At 33.3% G+C, this 19282-nt stretch overlaps 4 protein-coding genes across 6 annotated transcripts; 1 reads left to right on the top strand and 3 right to left on the bottom strand.

Annotated features, from left to right (window-relative positions):
* Window positions 1–596: 596 nt before the first annotated feature.
* Window positions 597–2559, top strand: LOC123198288 (protein ABA DEFICIENT 4, chloroplastic-like). Of its 2 annotated transcripts, XM_044612974.1 has the most exons (6): window positions 600–894; window positions 1152–1362; window positions 1462–1562; window positions 1892–2020; window positions 2135–2223; window positions 2312–2559. In XM_044612974.1, exons 1-6 carry the CDS (start codon window positions 850–852, stop codon window positions 2436–2438), a joined length of 702 nt encoding a protein of 233 aa, XP_044468909.1. In that variant the 5' UTR covers window positions 600–849; the 3' UTR covers window positions 2439–2559. The 2 variants fall into 2 exon arrangements, with proteins under 2 accessions (XP_044468910.1, XP_044468909.1); XM_044612975.1 differs by lacking the exon at window positions 1892–2020 and having other exon boundaries at window positions 597–894.
* Window positions 2560–2561: 2 nt separating this feature from the next.
* LOC123197500 (UDP-N-acetylenolpyruvoylglucosamine reductase-like) lies at window positions 2562–4685 on the bottom strand. Its single transcript, XM_044611821.1, has 5 exons — window positions 4682–4685; window positions 4155–4442; window positions 3279–3553; window positions 2984–3183; window positions 2562–2898 (listed from the first exon to the last, which is right to left on the bottom strand). Exons 1-5 carry the CDS (start codon window positions 4683–4685, stop codon window positions 2562–2564), a joined length of 1104 nt encoding a protein of 367 aa, XP_044467756.1.
* An 832-nt stretch (window positions 4686–5517) lies between these two features.
* On the bottom strand, window positions 5518–11061 carry LOC123197229. Of its 2 annotated transcripts, none has more exons than XM_044611422.1 (11): window positions 10894–11061; window positions 9612–9804; window positions 9418–9503; window positions 8620–8704; window positions 8354–8432; window positions 8049–8179; window positions 7806–7892; window positions 7550–7662; window positions 6893–7023; window positions 6081–6196; window positions 5518–5949 (listed from the first exon to the last, which is right to left on the bottom strand). In XM_044611422.1, the coding sequence occupies exons 1-10, from the start codon at window positions 10941–10943 to the stop codon at window positions 6084–6086; spliced, it is 1068 nt and encodes a 355-aa protein (XP_044467357.1). In that variant the 5' UTR covers window positions 10944–11061; the 3' UTR covers window positions 5518–5949; window positions 6081–6083. The 2 variants fall into 2 exon arrangements, with proteins under 2 accessions (XP_044467357.1, XP_044467356.1); XM_044611421.1 differs by having other exon boundaries at window positions 5518–5909; window positions 10894–11059.
* A 5532-nt stretch (window positions 11062–16593) lies between these two features.
* LOC123198247 (transcription factor bHLH75-like) lies at window positions 16594–18650 on the bottom strand. Its single transcript, XM_044612916.1, has 6 exons — window positions 18081–18650; window positions 17843–17962; window positions 17673–17738; window positions 17507–17575; window positions 17309–17386; window positions 16594–17073 (listed from the first exon to the last, which is right to left on the bottom strand). The coding sequence occupies exons 1-6, from the start codon at window positions 18474–18476 to the stop codon at window positions 16981–16983; spliced, it is 822 nt and encodes a 273-aa protein (XP_044468851.1). The 5' UTR covers window positions 18477–18650; the 3' UTR covers window positions 16594–16980.
* Between the last annotated feature and the right edge of the window lie 632 nt (window positions 18651–19282).

The following is a 19282-nucleotide window of genomic DNA, read 5'->3' as shown; positions in this document are numbered from 1 at the left end:
GGAAGAATTGATCAACATCATTTAACTCTAATGAAAATAGAATTTACACTTTGTAATTATAATTTGGTTTTTTGTAAATTTTTCATTAATTCTTCAAAATTTTAAATTAATTCAATGCATTTAAATTTATTAATTGAAATATAGATGAATGAATTTCATTTATGAAAATTATATCCAAAATCGACTTCGTAAGTTAGCAAAATTGATTGAGTATTAAAACTTCTAAAGAGAATATCTGGATTCAAACATTTTTCACGTTTGTGAAACTTTAACTTATTTAATGTAGTGATTATGAGTTCAATTACTGTATTTTGAGTTGTCCATCCAACTAATACAAATAGAGTCTCTGGTTAAAAAGAAAAATTATATTCAAAACAGAAAGATTAAAAAGTATTAAAAGTAGATGGGATTAAAATGTAGGGCCAATACCCATAACACCACTTAAATCTTATAATCATTTAAAAATCCCCCAAAAAAGTAAAACTTACCAAAAACCCTCCTAAGAAAGATTATTTATTAATTTAGTTTGGTGAGAATAAAAATTAATTAATGAGGTCATAACAAATTGACAATTATGGAAGGAGAGTGCGTCCTGCAAATGGCCAACATCCAAAGTAGAGACTGTTCAAGCTTACTTTTCGGTGTTTTCTTACTGTCAAACTAAACAAGCTTAGCTGCTCAATGACGTTTCCTTCCCTTTCTCCCCCATGTGGACGCCTGCCTGTCTCTCCTTTCATCCATGTAGAATCACCCACCGCACTATCACCCTTTCTTCTTTTCATATGAACCAAGGCACAGCCCACTACTATCTATCATCGTCGTTGGAACAATTATCAGTGTTCCACAAAAATGGCCTACTCTTTTACCCTTTCTCATCCTCTACTCTCACTAAAGGTGCGCTCTTTGTTTTTTCATTTTTCTATTTTCGCTGATTTCGTTTCAGTTTCATGGTTGTTCTTTGTTCATGTTTTTCCAACTGGGTTTTCTTTAAATATTGTGCGAGAATAAGATCTGAGATTGTTGGTGTCTCATCTTTGAATCAATATCTGTGGTTATCAAATTGGATTTTCTAGTAAACTTATGTATCATTAGAACAGTTGCTGTAAAGTAATGAGCTTTAATTATAGATTGACTGTTTGAAATTGAAGCAGCCTATAGGAAGTTGGCGTAATGTTGTTGTTGACCAAAGAGTATCATCTCCTCTCAAAAGTATCAACACACAACTTTTTGGCCAAAAAGTTGCAGGAATTAGAACTTCTTTTCAAAGAGACTGGAGTTTTGCAAGAGGTTCAAGAGTTGTCCTAAGGCCAAAAGTAGCAACATTCATTCATCATAACAAAATCTCTGGAATACATGCTATATGTAATCTTGTTTGTTCCTTCAACTCCTTTTAGCTTCACAGTCATTGATTGCTTCCCATACTATTACTTTATATACATGGATTTGGAATTTCCTCATCAGGGTTGGCAAGTTCTGAAATTGCTGGTAGTGTTTTTACTTTGGCAACAGTAGCTGTGCTGCCATTCTACACTCTCATGGTTTTTGCTCCTAAAGCTGAATTGGTAAGTTTTCGGAGTATATCTATTGAATCCTCCTATAATTTTCAGTTTCTTTAGTAGTCTCTTTTGAATTTGTAATTCAAGTGTAACCATGACAAATTCAGAAGCTCCGTAAGAATTTGTGAATTCAGAACATTGTTTTTATTACTTCATGACCTGAACAGTTATATTGCCCTATTGTTTACTCTGGCTGACAAATTGCTGCTATGTATTAGCCTAGGGTTTTAAACTCAATTACTTAAACCTTGGAAGCCTCTCAAACTTTTCAATGTCTCTTGAGTGTCTCACGTAATTGGTTTTTTTTTTTTTTTTTAAAAAATTGATAAGTGCAGACAAAGAAGTCAATGGAAAGTAGCATACCTTATGTTGTACTCGGTCTTCTGTATGCATATCTGTTATACCTCTCCTGGACACCCAATACACTACAGCTGATGTTCGCTAGTAAATACTTGCTTCCTGAGGTATGCATTTACTGAATGCACACAGACACAATCTATAATGAACGGATGCAAAACTGCCCAGATGTTAATGAATGATTCATTCTGTCATTTATTTTGTCATTGCATTAAATGCAGTTACCTGGCATGGTAAAGATGTTCTCTGGTGAGATGACTTTAGCTTCAGCATGGATTCACTTGTTGGCTGTGGATCTCTTTGCTGCAAGGTCTCTCTCTTTCCCTCTCTCCCAAATTTTGAGTGTGCTTACTCCTTTGTTGCATTTCTGATGCTTTTTGAATCTGTTACTCTTCCAGGCAGGTTTTTCATGATGGGCTTGAAAATCGAATTGAAACTCGCCATTCTGTTTCCCTTTGCCTCCTGTTTTGTCCCATTGGAATTCTTACTCATGTCATCACCAAAGCAATGACAAAAAGCACTTGAAGTATTATTACTCATGAGATGCCATAACTCATGCAGAAACAGTAACATTGATGGATTCTTAAATTAGAGAAATTTAAGATCTTCTGAATAAAAATGAAACATTATGCAGTTCCTTGACCAACATTATTCCATTTTATTTGCAAATGTTACATTGTCTCTGTTTGAATTCAAATTGTTACTGTATGGATGATAATATATTACTTCTTCGAAAAGTCTTACCTCAAACTTCCGATCAATCTTGTCCATAACCAAATCAATGAGATTAAGCATGTCTTGAGAAGTTGCATCGCTGACATTTATGAATAAGTTGGCATGGACTTTGGAAACCATTGCTCCCCCCAATCTAATTCCTTTTAACCCAGCTTTCTCTATTAACTCAGCTGCTGCAACTCCTATATCAGAGGGATTTCGAAACACTGAACCAGCTGTTCGATCTCCCAGAGGTTGAGTCATCCTCCTCCTTTATAATGAAACCACACATCATAAGCATTTTGTAATTAAGTCCTTCAATAACCAGTAAAGTAAATATTAGCTTCAAATATTACCTCTCCAAATATTCTTCTTGCTTTCTTCTAGCAGATCTTGACTCTTCCAGTCTAAATGTGACAGCAATAATGGCTGCTAAGTCTTTCATATCTTGAAATAATGATGATCGATAATCAAACTTGAGATCATTTCTGTCAAGTGTCCGGAGCTCTCCTTCAACTGTAACAATATCCACACTGACAATGACATCAGCAGTCTCCTTCAAATACCAAAAATAAACAACCAATCAGTTGGCTAATCCACTTAAGAATTCAAAAACTCTCAAAGTTTACATACATAACCATATAAATATACCTGCCCATTTGCTCCAGCATTCATATAAGTAGCTCCACCAACTGTCCTAGGAATTCCTCTAGCAAACTCAAGACCTGTGAATCCCTCATTGACAGATAGCACCCCCAACCCATTAAATCTGAAACCACTTACAGCTCTGTATATTCCAGATTCTTTCCTCTCTAAGAACTTTATTTGGTTCAGAATCACACAACCTTCAAAACCCACATCATCAAAGAGACAATTTGAGCCTTTGCCAATGATAATATATCTTATGGAATGCTCATGACAATACCCGCATAGGCATTTATATATCAATCAAATACTTTGTGAGAAAAAGGTTCAGCTAATTGATTAAACAACAAAACCATTGCTAATTTGGCCAGCCAAATAAGACCATCTTTACTCTTCACAAAAGCTAAAGATTGAACTTAATTATTGAATTCAGGTTCATTTATTTTCCCTCCTGTAAGCTCGCACGGCACTTCATTTAAAATGTATTAAAACCTCCTTGTAACTGTTAAACACCCCCCTTATAAAATTATGAAAATCCCATATATAATTCTTTCCTATCGAAGTGAAGGAGTTCAATTTTAAGAGTAATTTGAAATAAAACTTGTGCAAATTCGCATGGTGCTTTAGATACAGGCCTGATTTGTTTTTTAGTATAATTCAACTTAAAAAAGAGAGCATTTAATTTAAGTCTTGAGCAAAAAGACCTGAATATTATGTTCACTTGCCATTTATACATACATTTACAGTGCTTGTAAATGAATCAAGAGTGACTATCTTTTTAACATTCGCATTGTTCAAATGAAAACGAACATTTGTTCATCACATGATAAACCACAGAAGAAAGATACTGAAATCGAGAAGCAAACAAATAAGAAGCAAACCTGATGGCAGAAAGGAGTTGGGTTTGATCGAGAACTTCGACAAAGTACTTACAGGGGCCACCAATACCCGAAGTACTGAGATCTTTTAAAAGTTTCTTTCCTCTAACGATTTTCAGCCCATTCCACTTCTGGGTTTCTTCTCTTTTGTTAGACAAGCTGGTTTTTACACAGCAGTTTAAGGGTAAGAGAGTTTCTTCCGTTGACGGTCGCAGCAAACCATGAGGATTGTGAGAGAGTGAAGGACATTGAAGAGACTCCGTGTTTCGGGGCTTACCGGAAGCATTGTTTTCTATTTATAGTTTGGGTTCAAATCGGCCAATTTCCTAATTCCTTAGAAGGGATAATAACAAGTTACACCCTTATATTTGATACAAATCTTATTAGTCTTCTATAAATTTTCAGTAACGTTTTGGTCCCTATGTAAGCATCATTTTTATCCTCAGGTTTCAGGGACCAAACAAACTAATGGGTAAATGTTACTACACATATTATTTTTTTAATTTTATATAGAGAAATTAGAGTAAATACCCATTTTGCTTATAAAATTTTAAAAACTTAAAAATTCACCCTTTTGTTAAAATTTTTTATTAAGATTACTAATAAAAACATCATTTAACTAAAATATTTAAAAAAATAAAATTTTATCACTTTCTTCTCTTTTAGTTTAAAAAACTAAAATTTTTCCCTCCTAAAATTTAAAAAATTATATTTTTCTCTTAAATTTAAAAGCTTAATAATTTTATTATATTGTTAATTTTTTAAATTAAAAAAGAAAAATATAATAAAATTTTAATTTTTTAAATATTTTTTTTGTTAAATATCATTTCTACTTTTTGGATTTCTAAAGCTTTGTGACTAAGGCTATAAAAATAGACCACACCTTGGGTGGAAATAAGCCTCTGGGCCACTATGTTATTAGTGGATATATATAAATTAATATCATATATTTAAGCCATTTTCATAATGATTTCCTTAATTGTAAATTAATTACAAAATAACTAAATTCTTCTCCCCCCTCTTATCACTAAAACAAGGGGTAAGATAGTTATACGGCCCAATATTCAAATAATCACCCTTTCATTCAAAGGTTAATAAGAACTCAGAATCATCCGAATCCAGAGTAATAATATAAATACACATTTGTTTCTATACAATTTGAGTATAAAGATCATATGTTATCATATAATTGAATATTATTTTATCTTTAATTCAAAATCATTCAATCACATGGTAACACACCATCTGTATACCTAAATTGTCAACACAATGTGTGTGCATACTGTTTTATTGTTCCCGGAATAATGTCTTAATCCCCAAAGCCAAAGGCACCCTTACAGTTTACTGGACTCATGATTATACTGAAATAATATGTAAACATTTGATGAAGTTTTCATAAATTAAAAGAGGAGTTAATACAAAATTTAACCTACAGCAAAATTATCTCCAAAACCTCTCACAAGTTTGGCAGGAATCAACTAACAACAGTATTGCAGAATTTTACAGTCTGATTTTCTGAATACCTTCTTAATATTCCATGCCATAACATGGAAGGCTCCAACCATTAACAATGTGTCTCTAAGTTTCCTAGAATTTCAACATCTACTTGGGAGTCACCTATCATTTTCACATCAAAGAATTTAACCGAGACTTACTGAATGTGCGGTGTAAAATACCCCGATAACTTGGGGATTAAAATCAACATCTTTGCAAGAAATGCCACCAAACAAAATTGCCAGTGTGATCGATATAGTCGAAGCTGCAATTTGCACAGAGAGTACCAGTCAGCTGCGATGATACTGGAAACCCAGTTCCATTAGCCCCCGAATTTGGCACAAAAACTCGCACAATTTTATAATCACAGAAATAGAACAATAAATATCATAGGAGATAATCTAAAACAGTTTTTTAAGGAATAAACATAACATACTCTTTAAGTTGGAAGTGAAGTCATCTGAAGGTCATCCTCTAAAATCCCATTAGATTGATCTGGCTTTTGAAAGGAATCTTTCCTACTCCGTTCCAAAGATGTTGCCTCATGGATCCCTTGGAAATTTATACACAATGATAAATAAGCTATATAATTAAAACACAAAAAATAAGAAATTACACATATAATATATATATATATATATATATGAGATAACCACACATAAGTTTTCCCTCAAGAATGATCACGAGCACATGTTCATTACATTCTTTTTTAATACTTGTTGCTAAGTGATTGTACGATTTCACAACATGCCACTATTTACAGTTTCCACAATCACAAGTTTCTGCAAAACCATTAAAAAGGCTGCCATTTGTAACGAGCAACTTGTTCATAACATCTAGGTAAAACAAATAGAGGGATATACAGATGAGCCCATTTAGTCAAGACTTTTATACTACCAATCAAGTTCATAATCCATGATGATCAACTTCATAAAACTATCCATTTGAATTTGAATTTTAGGAGGTTTAAATTATTGATTATCAAGATGCAGAACAGTAATCCTTTCACATTTTCAGATCTAAACAATTGAATCACCATAAAAGTAGACCTTCCCGTTTACTGACAATAAAACATTAAAAAAAAACCCAGAAAGAGAGCAGGTATATCCCTGTAACACTTTTTTGCATGCTATTAAATTTGGAGTGCCAACAGGAAGCCTGCAAGTGCAGCTTGAGCACCATGCACAGGCCAAGGCATAAAAGGTGAAAATATTGGAAAGTAAAAGAACAAAAGAGAAATGTACATACCAAGGCTCAATACTGAGGAGCAAATCAGGAAACCTGATAGAGAGAAGTCCATTTTATACACTATCTCCATGATAATAATGCATCCTGCGGCCACCATTAAATGCCTTGGAGAAGAGAAAACCATGTGCAACCTAAAAACAGTAGAGGTTGTCTCAATCATTAAGAAAACCCCATGAATATCTAAAAATCACTGATCACAAGCATGTTCTAATCAAGAGTTTATATGTTTACAGTAAAAGCAGAAGCGTACAAGACTCCTATACTACCAATGCAAAGTCACACAATTATCACTCTTGCCCAATAAAAAAGCATACTAAACCATAGCATCATATGAATGCCGCAATTGCTTTGTCATAATGGAGGCAGAGACAGCATAATATCTAATTTTGACCATTTTTTCATTTAAAAGTTTAGAAGGTGACAATTGGTGTTTATCAATGAAGAAACTCTACATCAAGCCAATTTTAATAGAAAACAAAGAACCTTTCATTTACACAGGCATGTATCATATCAAGATAATTTTCCAAAAGGTGCAACTGCCTCTCATCTCAGATCACACCACAGCCAGTAAGGAAATTTAAACATATGATTGTGATTGCTAGTCATCATTTAGCTGTAAATGCCAGGAAGATCTTTAGGAATAATCTTATTAGATACCTCTCCTCTGCAATACTGTCAACATAGAATATCAGGATAACTCCAAAGAGCGTAGTGCTCAGAAAAGCCCAGGCAGAAAATGGCAACTCTACATTGCTACTTGATGCTGACCCCTGAATTGCTCCAGTGAAGACAGAGAGAAGTAAAATCAAAGGTAAATTAAGCCAGAATCAAAGAAAGGTTAATAAAATTATATCCCTGAACTTGTATGTATACAGAGGTTACAGTAAGGATTGATTTGCATAACAATACTCACTATGATCAAGTCCCACATAGCCACAGGAAACAGAAAACATGTCGCAGCAGCTATAGTTATAGCATGAAGTCGCCTCTTGAGTTGATTCTAGAACAGAAATGGAAAAATCCAAATAATGTAACAGTCAATGAATACCCTGAGCACTTATGAGAGAGAGAGAGAGACAGGAAGGAAAAACTCAGAATAAACTTTTGTGCTCATAAATAATGCCCAGGATAAAAACAAACAGCTAAATATCAAAACCTTGAGTGAAACACGCCGTGCAAGCACCCTTCTCAATCCCGACAAGATTCCAGCAAAGATGGGAATTGCCATTTCTTTCATACCCAATACTTGTTCAGTTGGAACCTCTGCATCAAGGCTATCTTTGAATGGTATATTTAGGTTAAGTTTATCATTATACACTTGAAAAAAGCTACCCATTCACAATTTAGATAATGAATGGATTGAAGATAAAGAGAAAGACAAGAAAAATTTAGAAGATAAAAAAGAGTCATCAGCTCAATAAAATGGTCCCCAAAAATAAAAAATAGTGTACATGCGGATATAAAATGGAAAAAAAGTTGTCATGGCCCAGCCTTGAGATAATAAGTAGTAAGATGCCAACATTGAAATAAGCCCGCCAACCTGTTAACAGATGAGAATGGTTAAGGAAGCAAAAATTTTTCACATATCAGTTCAACCACCCAAATGGTAATAAACTATTATAGAGATAGATTTCATGTTAATTTATACTAATACATGTTATGTACAAACTTGAATACCATATGCTACATACATGCATACAACAACTGAATGTCTTTCAGAGAGCTACCTTTTTCCAGACATAGACTTTCCTTCCATATAATACTCCCGATAATACTCCAAGAACTGCACCAGAATACTCTCCCAATACAGCTCTAGAGGCAAAAAAAAGGTCAGAGACAATAAATAATACATAATTCGCCGAATTAATAAAAAATAGACGAGTAGAGGAACATTTTTTGAAGTATGTGATAGATGAATAAAGTTAACAAACAATTCTTGTAAAAGGGGAAACTTGTGCAAACAACAGCTTCAAAAAGATGTCTCAAATGATAGCTTGAGTTAGTGATGACTAAAGATAATTTTTGACAGTGAAGAACAAAATTGCATGAGGTATGACTAAGGAGAGAATTATATTCAGTCATTTTCAGACCATAAATATTACATGTACTAGACCTCTGGATAACCAAATATTTAGCTCATCCTCATTGTTCTACAGTCATGCAGTTTAATTTGCATATGACCTGTACCAAGCTATTATAGAATTCTTAAAATTTTTATCTTACCAAGCTATTATAGGATTCTCAAAATTTTTATCTAAGTCATGATAAATTTGTCATTTGTTGCACTATGTTCTTAAACCGAGTTGACCAAGGCCGCCAATTTCAACAAGATAGGGACTGATCAAAGCCTTAATTGGTATAACCAATCAAGCACATTTCACCATATTTATTCCTTAAATAAAAGAACATGCCAGTTAAAGTGAACTCATTTAAAATGAAAGATATAACAATAAAAATCAGTATAATACCGGCACTTGAAACCTAAAGAACTAGTTGCAATATCCCTTAAGCAAAAGTAAGCCTACCTAACTGGTCCACATGCTTTGAGACCCTTTCCCCACAAAATAAAATACAAAGCTGTTATGCCACCATTAATAACAGAAGGCACTACCTGAAAATAAAAAAAAAACTGACAAATTTTACATAAGAATATACGAGTACACATCCTTTAGCATTAAACTGTTTTTAATTTCTACATATCTTCCAATAAATACTTAACCTGTGTATTTGAGAGTGGTCTTCCCTTCCAAGGTTTTTGCAACATTAAAAATAGGATGGATGAAGGAACCAGACAGCAGAAGATAAAAAGTGTCACTGAAGCTCCTGTTTGAGACAAATAGCGATACATGGAGTAGACCGACCAAATCCTCAAGAAGTTTCCGATAACATGGATTATCTGTAATGGTGTATGCCTAAAAGAACCACGTGTGCATCAGTGAACCACTAGCAGTTTCTAAGAACAAACATGGCCATTGGCCAACAACGCATAATGCACAAACCAACAGAACAATGAAGTAAAAATTTGTCTTTACTATTCTCCCAGCCAAGAGTTGTAACTAAACTAAAATTTTAACAAATAATTCCCTTATTAACACTTACACGTCAACTCAGAAATGAAACCATTTAAATCAAACAACAAAACTGAATTTGTTTTGGAAAAAATAAGCTCAGTAAACCTGCTGCACTGAAAACTTAGTATTCATGCCCTAAGACTTCTACTCCCAAATGAGAATCATAATATGTAGTATGATAACCAAGAACTTAAATACTAGACTACAGAGGCAGTACTGAAACTTATTCAAGCAGTAGTTGAAATGCCAACCATCTGCACACAGTTTATAATTTTTACTAATAATAAATCACAAGAAACCACTCAGCTAACTGGAATTCCAGGTTAGGCCGCTGGTTGAACACTAAAATCTTTGAGAGGTTAAAAACCTGTGGCTTTCTGCCAGTTAGGTGAACCTAACGAATCAAACCCTAGACCTTGTGAAAGCCAAACAAATGCCTAATCACTCAACAAACTCCTAAGAATTTTATTTGCATGGACAATCTAAGCAAATCAGAATGTAGCATCACACTTTTCACTCAACTGAGGTCAATATTCCATTACCATTTTCAATTAATAAGTCATTAACTGCAAACTAAGGAAATCACAATCCAAGAATTTATCAATTTTACTTTTCTTTTTCTCGCATCAGCCTAATTAAACTACTTTGATAACAAAAACCTTTATGTCAGGTACTTTTTTCCCCAATTACGCCCCGTTTAGTTCCCAAGAAAATGCAGGAAAAGAAAAGAAACTTGAATTAAGATTTTGATATTGCACTCTATTTGACTAACGTCAACAAAGTCAGCTGAACCTAAAAACAACATTAAATGTACATAGTATATCATCCAAAAATTTGATAAATGCATTAGGGTTTTCCGAAAACGCAGGCAGTGAAAAAGAAAACGACAAGAACAATGGAAAAATGAAATTCGAGATTCGATGTTATTACCTGAACTGAGGAGATCCTCGATCTTCAGAGACTGGCTTTGGCGACATCATTTTATATATATTTTTGTAAAAAAAAAAATATACAACGTCGAAGTGATGAGATTAGATTTATGTGAAACTGAAGACGACAAGGGAAACAAGGAGATTAATTAATGAATAAAAGATAAGTTGCTTCAGTGTTGAACCAGCCGAGTTGAACCCCTCGGAGCAGAAAGGGAAAAGAATCATTTGGTCTGGGCCTGGCTGGTTTGAATTTGGACTTGTTCGCTGGATATGTAGGCCCAATATCCTCATTTATGGGCTCGGATGGCCCAATTTACATGACCTTATTATACATGATAAGGAATGAGACAGTGAAATTAAGACAAATGGGGGATGGTAAAAGCCATCTCTTTCAAAACGTTTTAATTCCTTTGTTGTTCTTGTAGACGTCCATGGGCTATGTCGGGCTATATCTGACATGGTTCGCCGGCTCATGGGCCCTGTTGGGCCAAAACCCGTCAAAGAATGGGTTGTGTCAGTTCGTTGGAATAAGAAGACCCGAGACACAATTTAAAGTTCCTAGGTCACGTCTATGTGGGCTTTTAATGAATTTATCCACACGTTTTGTGGGGCAATATGTCAATTTATTTTTTTAAATTGTAAATTTAAATTTAGACTTTTTTTTTTTCAACAGATGATGTTTTGCCCTTGATTGGTTTGGCCAAGTAGACCTTCCTTGTCAATTAATATTTAAAGGCCAAAGGACTTGTTTGCACCGAGAGATTAGTGTTTTTTTAAGTTTCTATCTATTAATTTTAAAAAATTTAAACATTCACTTATTTATTAATTTTTATAATTAGTGTTAGAGATAAAATCATCATTTAACAAAAATATTTTTAAAAAACTAAAAATTTAATCACATTCCCCAAGTTTAAAAACTAACATCTCCTTCCCCTCACACCAAGATTTGAAAAATCACTATTTCACCCTTAGGGTGTTGATGACAACTCTCCAGTGACAATTTCTTCTCTTATCATCAGCGTTTTCTCTCCCTTTTGATTGTCTCCCTATCGCCTTCGTCAAAAAGATCGGGAGGGAAAGAAAACACAAATGATCGAAAAAGAGATTGTCACCGAAGAGTTGTCATCGAAACCTTAGGAGAAAAATGATGATTTTTCAAACCTTCAGGGGGGATTATTAGTTTTTAAATCTATGAGGAAAATATGATTAAATTTTTAGTTTTTTAAAATATTTTTATTAAATGATGAATTTACTTCTAACGCTAACTATAAAAATTAATAGATGGATGAGTGTTTGAGTTTTTCAAAGTTAATAGATAGAAACTTAAAAAAACACTAACCGTTGGGTGGGAATAAATCCTTTGACCATACTTAAAACTTACACTTTCAATTGACATATAGTTTTGTCCTGGTTGAGCCAGCTAAAACATTCTATTATGTGCCATTTCAATATTGATTTATTCCTTTTTTTTTTTTTTTCATTCTATCTAAAAAAAAGTGCAGCATGTGCTATGCTTTATGCAATTTATTCACAAGACTTGACTTTCATCTTAAGCATATTACATGATCAGTCAACAACAACTACAAGAAAATGAAAGGTCATTTCATGAAAGCAAGGCCCCCCTAAATCATATGCATAGTGAACAGAAAATGCCTATTCATTCTTCCTACACCAATACTCACTTTTCTATATCATTTTTGTTGTGCAACAAAACTATATACACCCTGTATTTGGTACTCAATTAAGTATTAAGATGATGAATTAATGGATGATTTTGAAATAAGTATAAAATAACACTTACGTACGTAAAAAATAAAATTACACACCCAATTACAGAATCACAGAATATAAAAATTTTGTTTTAATATTGTGTTTAATAATAGTATATTATAAAATACTGAAATTTGAATTTTAGAGATATAGACAAACCTGTTTACGTTATTTTGTTGTTGAAAATTGGTGCAAGAAGGATTGATTATCAGTTCTTCAACAAAATCTTCCTTCCCAGTTTACAAAATGTGTTATGCAAAATGGGGTATCAAAATTACACATATATTCACTGGAGAAGGATTAATTCGACTTTTCCATTAAAAACCTAACATCCATCATTGACCCGCACTTATAATCCAAATTAATAACCGAAAAGATGAAGTGTATTGGTCCATTTTTTAATAATCACATCGAAGCCAACAATATAAATTCTTTATTTCTAGACTATACATTCACCTAGTTTTATTAAACGATAAAATATTTAATTAATGTATGTTCACATTATTCCAATAACTTAATCATCTGATAACATAATCGAAATTAGATACATAGAATTAGAGCTATAATTGTAGGAGTGGAAACAACAAAAGTGCAAGATTTCGGATCTTTGGAAAGCCTCCACATAATGTAGCCAGGACAATCCATGTGCTCAACATTCCAGTTACCACAAAACTTTCCTCAACATATTAATCATTCAAACAGCTAAAACTACAAAACTACAGCTCGCCCCAGTTCCCAAATTAGCAAAACGAGGTCGACAAAATATTGCTCTTACAAGAGAGGATCACCATGTTTAACACCAACCCACAAGGTCCAGCAAAAACAGTAAAACCATATTCTTATGGCTTGAAAATTAGAGGCATTTCCTGTATAATGAGAAGGCTGATGAAACATTTGAAAGGTAGTGATCGGCCCTGTAGAATTTTCTGCATTGAAAATGACAGACAAAGCAACATGTAGAGAAATGGTGGCGGATGAATGTGTAAACCATGAGCACACATGTAGGCTCACAAAGATTTTGGCTGTCATTTCAAAATAACTACCAATATGCACAAGATGATGAGCACAAAAGGTAAAAGGAAAAAATCTATGGGAATTATCAGCTAGATGTCTTGTTTTTAAGCAAAGCTCAATACAAATGGATAAATAGGCCTTCAATTTTGTAACTTGTCAGTGATGTAGGTTGGTTGTATACGTTCTTTCTAAACACAGTTTAACATAAATTAATCGAATATTATTGGGTTCGAGTCTATCTATAATAAATTGACTTGACTCATATTACATAACTACCCATGACAGTCAATTGGTAGTTGCGAGTCATTGTGGAAACAATTTAAAACAGTTGGACATATAGATAATGTCTCAAAATTACCGCTATTAAATGTTACGTTTTTAATATGAAGAAATTTTTCTACTTCTCTCCATACACAAAAATAGAAGAGAAATAATTTCACAAATACGAATGCTCTATATCAAAGTACGATAAAACAAATCGTGTTGTGAAAATTAATTAATTACGTTTCGGATGCTGCAGATCATTCATTGAAAAATCCAAGCAGGCAAATTCTTCAAATCCTGGTATAGTTTTATTGAATTTTAAATGGGATTGATAGAATTGTGAAAGACCACTGAAAGAAGAACAAAAAATTAACTACATTTGTACAATTGAGGTTTCATCCTTGACACCCGCAAACAAAATGGGTTAGTGTGAATTTTAAACTTGGATTTGAAAGTTAAAATTCATAAAATGTTAAAACCTTCAGTGAAAATATCAACAAGTTGATTTACAGTCGATAAATGATGAATCGAGAATTCGTAAGACAAGACATCATCATGTACAAAATGTAAATCTACTTCCACCCACATGTTTCATACAGGAGTGCAAAACTGGGATAGCAACAAGGAAGGTGGCACCCATGTTGTCAGACCAGAGGATTTATGAGAAGTAGTTGACAAAGAAAGTTCCTTCCGCAAAAATTGTTTCTATTATCGTATTGATTGAAATAATATCATTTTAATTAATCATATTTTTAGATTTGTGAGTTTAATAATTCAAATATTTTTAAAATTTAAATTTGAGTTCGAATTAAAAATATATAATTTTTTGGATTGACTCAAATCTAACCCTATTTGCCGTGGAATTGCTGGAGTTTTCGGAGGGGCATGGTGAAGCACTAAATATGAGACATTTATAATGTTATTGTCTGCTGCTACATTGAATATTTTCCTACGTTTGTAAAGAAATTTTACTTTCAAAATTGGCACGTATCACGAGTCTGCACCAATATTTCTGAGTCCATAAAAGAAGTTTGGACAAAAAACACGTGGCTGTAAGTCATCAAACTAGACCATACTTATGGTAATATTTGAGGAGCATTTGATTTGGATAATATTTTATTATTAAAATTAAAAAATTATGATAAATTATTTAAAAGATTTTTAGATATAAATAATTAATATATTTAATTTAAAATAATAAAAAATATTAATATATTATTTTATTTAAATACGATGTAAACATTGTTTGGAAAGGGTTTTACCCTTTTTTCACATTGTGCATGCACTCAGGCAATCAAGTACTGTCGAAAAAGGAGTCAAACAAAATGGAGGAGTTAATTGTTCGGTCTTTTTCATTAAGAAATTTGAGAACCCATGTTGTTCTATCCTCTAGTGAACCAAACATGGCCCATTTCAAGTGTCCTTCTCTCTATTCTGTAGCTTCAAATGCAATGCATCTGGAGAATTTTTTTTATTTTTATTGAAGCCCCCCACAAAATATTTTATGTATTTGCCTTCTTTTAATCATTCACCATTTGAATTGGCAACATCTATGAGATTCTATCTATCTATATGTTTGTGGAACCCATATGGGTAATCCTCTTATCGTTTGTATGCCTTTATCGTTTTTGCATAATTTTCTGTGAAAGACTGAAAGCTGATTGTTTCTCCAATTTAATCCGGGGCCTCCTGTTGATGGAAGCTATTGTTATTCTGAAAGGTTGCTAGTAAACTTGACGTTACTAAAATTTAGACATTATTGAGGCTTGATGTTTAAGCAATTGATTGAAAGGTGATGCTTCTTCTACCAATTGACTGTTGAGCTAGTTAGTCGAGGCCCTAGGAAGCACAGAAAGGTGCCCCATGGTATGTTTCTGTGTTTCCGAAACATTTCTACTTTCAAAACGTTTCAAAGCAGGTACAAAATGTTTTGTGGGCATTTCAGAAATATAAAACAATTCAAAATGTGTTTCAAGAAAAGAAATGTGTTTTTTTCCCTATTTTTTAATAGATTTCATGTTTCAGTCTCATTTACAATTTCGAATCTTAATTCTCATTTTATCTCCTCTCTTCTCCAACGTATTAAAACTCACCTCCTTTTCATCTCCAACTTCTCCAATTATAGGCGAATACTCAAAAAATCGATTTTGTCAAGTTTGATATATACTATTTATTTGGTTGTAGGTTGATAAAACAAATTGGTTAAGTACACACCTTATTGTAATTAAGAAATTGTTGTATTTTACTTTTTTTTTTTTTTTAAGGAATACAAATTATGGTATATTTTATAAAATTTGAAAAAAATACGTTTCAATATTTTTGTTTCCACATATTCACATTTCAGCATTTCCGTTTTAGTGCTACATAGCCGAGCCAAAAGAAAAAAATCATTGGCAATAAGGTTGATTCCTCTTGGCTTTGGACAGTTGTGGTTGCTGTACTTTGCTAGTTCTTGTGATGTCTATATGAAGGGGATTATTAATAATAATTGAGATTGCTCTCATATCTGTCTCCATATATTTGTTAAGGTAAATGATAAGGCCAAATGACTAGTGAAATGACATTATGAACATCATCCATTCATTGATAATTAGAATCCGTAAACAATTGGGAACTCTCCTTTTCTGTCTCTCTCTTGAAAACCAAGAAAACCATGAAGCACATGCTAGTGTTTGATGAAATGGGCATAACAGTATGAACAAGTGGTCCATATGCAAAATTCCAAATCATTAAATTTGAGAACACAAGCAATACATTGAAGCCAAGTTCAATCAAAGCCATTTTCTGCTTAACTGCTCTGGCTGACATGCCAGAATCAAATACATAGGATGCTACAAATCAAAGAGGTGAAAATTAGACCAAAAAATAGGAATAAAAAGCTTTTGTACTTTAGTTCTCAACCCTTTGTGATTTAGTGCAAATGTCTTTGGAGCATTTGTGACGAAATTGGAAACAGATTTGATTTGCCCCAAAGAGGCATTTGAAGCATATACATGTGCTCTGAATAGCAATGGGGGAATATGGACCAAAAGTAGAGTCAAAGGGACCATGTTGAGTGGAAGCAAGTGTACTCTCCATATGCTTCTCTTGCCCATTTCTCCATCTCCAGTGACTCATGTGAACTGGTTCCCTGAAGCATTAATATTCAATATCATTCCTTTACACACATACACATATGCAAACACATACACATACATTGATGCATACATTTTCGATTATTTTCGCGTAACTCTGCATGTGAACACAAACATGTCTGCTGCATACACAGCCTCAGATTGCTTAGTGCATGCATACATATTTGCAATTCATTACTTGTTTTATTAGGTACTGACAGTTCAAATATGGAGATGCTATTGAAGAATCACCTGAGCCTTTTTGCTAGATTCGGCTTCAAAGCCGAAGTCATAAGAAGAACAAGCAGCAGCAAGCTCCATGGAGAGAAACTGTATTTGGAAAGAATGAGAAAAAGAGAGAAATTTATTAGTTCAAAATTGTTCTTAAAATAACTTCTAAGAAGAAAACACAAAGATGCATATGGCATATATCTTCTGACTGTGATTTACCTCAACTTGATTCTGCAATGAATGGACATAATTGATTATTTCTTCTAACATCCCTGCCATTCCCATGGTCTGCAGCTTGAAAAATCCATGTTTAAACATATGAAAGCTCATAACATGTATGCATGAACAACATACATCTAAAAAGAACTAAGAAAAACTGGTTTACCTTGTGACAGCCAGGAACAAGGTCTTGCAAGCACCTCATTTTCTTGTTGATCTTCTCTCTTCTCACCTGGTGCCCAAAAGAAACATATTATGGCTCAGTTCTTCACTTCATGGTACATAAACATTTCATATAAGTTAATTGTTTTAAATATGCAAATATAAATATTATACCCTTTCTGCTATGCTGTGACTATCAGTAGCTTGACCTCTTTTTGCTCTAACATGAATAACTTCCTCTGCTTTCTGATCCTCTTGTTCATTTCTCCTGACTTTCTTCCCTTTTGTTGATCTCTGAAAATGACAATACCAAGATACCGCTTAAGAATTTGTATATAAAGACAGTTCAAAAGTTAACAGACTAAAAGGAACAAAACTGAACAAGCAGTGCAAGAAACAATTGAACACACACATTTTTTCTTTTTCTATCGGTGTCTCCTTCAAAGCCAGCTGTTGAAGCTGAAGTAGAAATGTTCTTGGAGATAGTATTTGATTGTTCTGGTTCTTCTGTTAGCTTGTTTTCATGGAAGACATCTTCATTTGCTGTTATGTTTTGAACAATTGGTTGTGTTATGAGGCTTGTTGCAGTGTGAAAATTACTAAAAAGATTGCTATGATTACAATTTTCCAGAAACTGGAGTTGTTGGTTGGCCAAAGGAGTTTCTGATGAGAAGTTTGGAATGTTGAAATTCTCCAACATGCTTGGCTTTAGCTCTGCAAACTGCTTCAACATTTCCATGTTCATATCCATCTCTGAGAAAGGTTGACAAGGCCTGAAACTCTGCATATCCTGTCGAAAATCTGCCATCGAAATGTCAACTGTCAACTGTAGAGTTTTCTAGAGGCCTTGTTGGTGGTTGTGTTATGGAGTGAAAGAGCAATTTATAGAGCACAAAATAAATGATTTCCAACCATTCCCACTTCAGTTCTTGGCCATTAAAATGTGGGGTAACAGTGCATTTTTGTTCCCTTCACACCTAAGGAAGTAAAAAATTGAAAACAAGTGGACCTTCAAGAGACAGTTTCACTTTCTGAAGCTGAATTTCCGTCAGTAGGATCCATTGAGGATATACATTTGCAGTTTCCTAGTTGGCTTGACATATTTGAAGAATATAATAGAGCTCTTTTCTTTATTATTCTTTTTTCCCAAAGAAATAAAATATAATAATAAAGTTCACGAAAGTAATGCTACAAGATCTTTAAAAAAGCCATTCAATACCTTTCTTTTTTCAGTCTTCTTTTTTCCATTATGAAACATTACTTCAGGGCCTCAGAAGGAATGAACATGGACATGCTAGTTCTATTTAGTCTTACCCATAATTGGGATTCAGGCAAAAAGTCCAGGAAATGATTCAGTATAAGAATAGAATTACAACTATTTTTGCCCCCATCATAATAAGTCTGAACTTGGGACAAGCATAAAGAAATCAACAAACTTCCTTTTGAGTTGTTATGTTGGATTTGCCGCTTAAGACCTTTGGTCTCTACCTAGAGTTGATGAAAAAAATAAGATCATTTCTAGATTTATTGAGAATAATTTTAGTCTAATTCATAACTTATTAGAAGTAGGAGAATTATACTCAATTGTATACTCAAAATTATATATATATAGTT

This window comes from Mangifera indica, chromosome 15 (genome assembly GCF_011075055.1).
Source record: "Mangifera indica cultivar Alphonso chromosome 15, CATAS_Mindica_2.1, whole genome shotgun sequence".
Lineage (NCBI taxonomy): Eukaryota > Viridiplantae > Streptophyta > Magnoliopsida > Sapindales > Anacardiaceae > Mangifera > Mangifera indica.
The sequence above is the reverse complement of the archived record's forward strand: the minus strand, read 5'-3'. Positions and strand labels throughout refer to the sequence as shown.